The sequence below is a fragment of the Macrosteles quadrilineatus genome, unplaced genomic scaffold (assembly GCF_028750875.1).
Source record: "Macrosteles quadrilineatus isolate MER2022 unplaced genomic scaffold, UCM_ALF_1.0 Scaffold_2__2_contigs__length_208266976, whole genome shotgun sequence".
Lineage (NCBI taxonomy): Eukaryota > Metazoa > Arthropoda > Insecta > Hemiptera > Cicadellidae > Macrosteles > Macrosteles quadrilineatus.
Window position 1 is genome coordinate 6,902,491 of NW_026542595.1, and position 5,528 is coordinate 6,908,018.

Here is a 5,528-nt window from a genome sequence, read left to right on the forward strand (position 1 = left end):
AAGAATAATTTATTCGCAGTATGTTTAAACAAATCTCAAATGAAATAATCCATATTGCAATTCCTCAAGCTATATGGATCAGGGCATGATGTAGGCCTATACTAATTTTAGTTAATGAGAATTTTCCAGCAGGGACGTAGCAGTTACCGTTGTACCATTGTAGAACCCTAAAAATGTCTTCCATAGTAGTGAAAATCTCATAAATATTCTTTTTTTTTATCACAACAGATGTAAACCGACATCTATTATAATGAGTATTTAAACCAATACGATCCAACAGTAAAATTTGTCAGTTTTGCAGAAATTTCGCACGCCAAAATCCTGTTTGTATAGTTTTAATTACTTAAGTTCAACAATATTTGTTACCATTAAAATCAGTTCTAAAACAAATAAGAGCAACACATTCCTTTTCCAAACGTATTGGTTTCCGAAACGTGCTAAATACCGTTTGTATGTATACCAATTACCGTGGTTTCTTGATTTTGGACTACTCAACAGGTGGCTCAGCGTAATAGATCCCGCGTCCCATAGCTAATGACTAGGACAAAATAAGCTATGGCAAACAGCTGGTACAAGTCTAAATACTATAATTCTAAATACTATAATCCCGCATATGTAACTCACTGGGGGATACAAATTCTAGACCACTTCTAGATGAGCTAGAGACTTGAAATTTTCGGTGTTTTGTAGGTCTAGTGCCTAAACCCCCGGGAAAATTCCAAAAAGTGACATTTTTAAATTTTAACTTCCCCCCCATGTTATTCTTATGGGAAATAACATAAAAAATGGCCGACTTCGTGTGCCCATCTGAACCACTTAGAAACGTGCTAGAGACTTCAAATTTGCGTAGTATTGTAGTAGCAGATCTTACATTACCGGTGGAATATGCAAAAGTCCCATTTTCAAATTTTAACCCACCCACAAATCCAAAATGGTGGACCTCTGAAAACGAAAAAACACTTTTTTTTCAACCGGATGTAGCTCGAAAACGGTAAGAGCTAGCATGATTTGAAAGTATATCCAGGAACAGGAATTAAATTTTCTACAAAATCCTCTTAGGCGTTTTCCAAAAATCGCACTCCTTCAGCTTCAAAAAACGCCCTACTTTCAAAATTTGATAAATTTTTATTACATTTTTAGCGGTTTTCGCCATTTTTTTATACTTAAATAATTTTTCTTTTCAAAAATTATTATTGCTTTGTATTTTCCTTACTTTACTTTAAATTTTACTCATTACATGTTTCTTCGTAACTTTACTCCTTGACCCCCAAAACTTAATTTTAATCTCAAAATTTGAAGGTTTTTTGCCACTTTTACGAGCCCCATGTTATTCTTAGGGAGAATAAGATTGAAAATTAATGACTTTGGTATGGTCATATGAATCGTTTATAAACGTTCTAGAGACTTGTAATTTGGTAGTATTGTAGTAAGGAATCATAAGCTAATGGTGAAATTTTCAAAAGTCCCATTTTCAAATTTTAACCCCCCCAAAAATCCAAAATGGCGGACCTCTAAAAACTACAAAACACGTTTTTTTCAAACAGCTATAGCTCGAGCACGGTAAGAGATAGAAAAGATTTTAAATCATTTTCATGGTCAGGAATTAAATTCTCTATAATAGACTCTTCGGCGTTTTCCGAAAATCGCACTCATTTCCCTTAAAAAAAAAACGCCCTACTTCCAAAAATGTTAAACAAGTTCTCGATTTTTTACGTGTTTTTTTTTTAAATTTTCGGACATAAAGTTTTATTTTTATGCTCCTAATTTTTTTATGATGAAAAAAAACTCTAATACACATTAAAAAACTTTCAACCTTTAAAAAGATTAAAAATGGCGGATTTTTGGTAAAGCAGTACACACAAGTCACTAATGCAGTATAATGAGTTGGTTCTCGCTCTTATTTCTGCTACCAAATTTGACTACACATGTTCAAGTTTCACGATCACTTCTAATCCTATTTGGACTATTATTATTCCGATTTTTGTGATCTATACTTGTTATTCGCTTTAATTGTATGGATCACTCTTGTGTTGGGATTGCCGTACATGACGGTTGGGTAGTGCCGTATAACTCCGCACTTTTATTGAAATACGAGGCCCACATCAATTTGGAGCTGGCGTCTACTCGCCGCGTGATTAAGTACCTCTTCAAATATCTTATGAAGGGAGGATCTCTCCAGAACGTTACAGTAACTCCCTTCAGTAAGCAGGATGATGAGGTACAGCATTACGTGACGAAGAGAATGGTGGGTGCCAGTGACGCGTGCTGGCGTTTGTTAAACTTTCCTGTCTCAGAATCTGAACCGACTGTTGAATGTCTTCCCGTCCATCTGGAGGGCAAGCAGTCCGTCCTGTTCAGACCAGGCCAACTGGCAGCGGCAGCCGCTAGGAACAGCTCCAAACTTACAATCTACTTCGACCGGCCTCGTATTTCACTGTTTGACGACGTGACATATCAGGGTTTTTATGAAACGTTTGTGGTCCACGTCAAGCGCCCTAAAACTGCGGAGATATACGAGCACCCTGACGGCGTCCATTTTATCACGGCCCGCCAGCGCGGCGAGAAAGTGTGCAGACTGTTTTGGGTCTCTCCGAGCAGGACTGAACAGTATTACCTGCGTATCCTACTGATGACTGTTGCTTGCCGTGGTTATGCCGACCTCCTGTCCCGCGGTGGGCCGAACTGCCGCACTTTTCAAGAGGTCGCGCGGCATCTTGGCTTGGTGCAAGATGAACAGGAGTACCACTACGCGCTGCGCGAGGCCGCCACTTTCATGACTGGCCCGAGACTTCGTTCTTTCTTTGTGATCCTCTGCAACATGGGAGCTCCCGCAGCTCTCCTGTGGGATGCATTCCGTGATTCCATCTGCGAGGACCACATTGAACGTAATCCTCTCGATGTTGAACTGGCCTACAAGCTAGGTCTCATCGAGATTGATCGTAGTCTCCGTCGGCAGGGCTCTTGCGTCGCAGATCACGGCCTCCCCGATGTACACGATGACACGACGGAGTTGGGCAGAGAACTGCTCTTACACGGCGAAAATCAACAGAGAGCGTTTGTGGAGGAGTGGGTGCCAAAGCTCTCTGAAGACCAACACCGTGTATTTGAGTACGTTACCTCCGTTCTCAATGCCCCAGCCAGCGGAACGTCGTCGAAAATCATTTTCCTTGACGGTCCGGGTGGCTACGGAAAGACCACTCTTATTCGTGTCATTCTCGCATACGTGAGAGGTTGTCGTCAGGTTGCACTGGCAGTCGCCAGCTCTGGGATCGCCGCGGGTAACATGCCTGGTGGGACTACAGCTCACAGCATGTTCCGGTTGCCACTCGACTTCGGTGACGGCACCGGCTTTTGGAATATCACCAACGGCTTTCAGCGAGCAGAGCTCATCAGGGCTGCAAGGCTTATTGTCTTCGATGAGGCCCCGATGGCACATCGGTTTGTTTTCGAGGTTCTCGACAGATCCCTGCGAGACCTCATGCGTTCCAATGAGCTATTCGGTGGCAAAATCTTCCTCTGCTGTGGCGACTTCCGCCAGATCGCACCCGTCGTTGTGAACGCTCGAACGCCATCTGACATAGTTTGTGTTTCTCTTCGGGCTTCCCATCTGTGGCAGCATTTCAAAATTTTTGCCCTGACGACAGCTCATCGGACTAGTGGTTCCACAGCCTATTCCGAATTCCTTCTTGAGGTAGGCAACGGGACTGTCAGTTCGACAACTTTCTTGGAGGGACGGAACGAACAAAGTCTAATTCCGCTGCACGGGATTAGACAAGTGACGTCTTTGACTGATTTGGTCGATTCCGTCTTTCCCGCAAACGTCCTACTCGACTCTGATATGTGTTCGCGACGCGCAATCCTCTCGACTCTGATAGTGAACGTCAAGGAGATCAACGACCACATCTTGAACTCCCTTGACGGTCATCTGTACGAGCTGAGGAGCGCCGACACAGTGGACAGAGAGAACGACGATGGCCTGGATGTCGACGTTCAACTCCTGAACACGGCTACTGGCAAGGGCGTACCAGACCATGTTCTGCGGCTGAAGATCGGCTCTGTTTGCCTCATTATGAGGAACCTCAACATCGCTGAAGGACTCGTCAACGGCACTAAAGTCATCGTAATCGGCATCACCAACCGCCTGATTACAGTGAGACTTCCCGGACAGACGCAACCTATCGGAATTCCCCGGATTACCTTTACTTTTGCGTTTGTTGAGGGTTCGCCGTTACGTGTTCGTCGACGTCAGTTCCCACTGATGTTGGCCTATTGCATGACCGGACACAAGAGCCAAGGTCAGACAATAGATTCAGTCGGTGTTGATTTACGGACCGATTGCTTCACGCACGGGCAACTTTACGTCTTGCTCAGTAGGGTCAGACATCCAGACCATATTGTTGTTCTCGTACACCCCGAACGTGTCCGAGATGAAATCGCATACGCAAAGAACATCGTGTATGGCGATCTCCTTCTCTAAACCTGATTTGACATTAGCAGTAGGCTAGGGGATCTGCTTAATCAAAACTCCCCGTTGTGACTTGACAACATCGGCAGTACGATAGGGCCTTATCAAAAGTCCCCGTTGTTGTATAAAGTAGTTAGTAAAGTTTACTAACTTGTACATTTGTAAATAATTGTAAATATGGTTCCGACGTTTCCTGGCCTCCTCGTGGCGGAACTGGAAATGCCATAAATTGTATGGCTAACCGACAGGGAAACAAACATTACTTGATCTATTTTCATAAATATATACATGAATATCTACTATAATCTATTTAATTCATATGATACTTTACTATTATCAACTTATTCACTTATCAATCGACATACTAATCAATCTACTCATCTTATACAAAAGTTTACTAATTTGTACATTTGTAAGTAATTGTAAATATGGTTCCAACGTTTCCTGGCCTCCTCGTGGCGGAACTGGATATGCCATACAGTTTGTGGCTAACTGACAGGGAAACAAACATTACTTAATCTATTTTCATAAATATATACGTCATGAATATCTACTATAATCTATTTACATCATATAATACTGACCAACAACTCAGTTGTAAAAATACTTAACTAACACACTCTCTTACCGCAACTTAAAAAATTATCTTTTTATAAGGTGTTCCTTAAGCTCGAAGTTAACTTATATAACTTAATATTGACGGTTTCACTTCTTGCTTTGTTACAACTTAACTCTAATCTACTAATGACGACTAACAGCTAGGGGGCCAAAGGCGAGTGTAAATTATACAATCCAAGGTAGGAGATCCCATAGTGCAGGACCGGAGCGCATGAAAAGAGCCCAAAACACAGACAATATCATTGAGATATAGATTATAACTGGAGTCACTACTCTCTGGTTAAACGTTAGAGAAAAACGTACCACTGTTTTGGCTGGTTTGTTTTTTGGTGTTTCGTGTTGTTATGTTGGCCGTGTGATCGGTTGGTGGGATGCTGTCAAATAATTCCAATTCATTCTAACCTAACCATACGATTCATTTGGGGTTATGTTATCCGTTACTTCA

General features: G+C 42.2%; 1 protein-coding gene across 1 annotated transcript; it reads left to right on the forward strand.

The window, feature by feature from the left end:
* The first annotated feature begins 2,014 nt into the window (after positions 1-2,014).
* On the forward strand, positions 2,015-4,477 carry LOC128987514 (uncharacterized). Its single transcript, XM_054408394.1, has one exon. The coding sequence runs from the start codon at positions 2,015-2,017 to the stop codon at positions 4,475-4,477; it is 2,463 nt and encodes an 820-aa protein (XP_054264369.1).
* Positions 4,478-5,528: the final 1,051 nt, after the last annotated feature.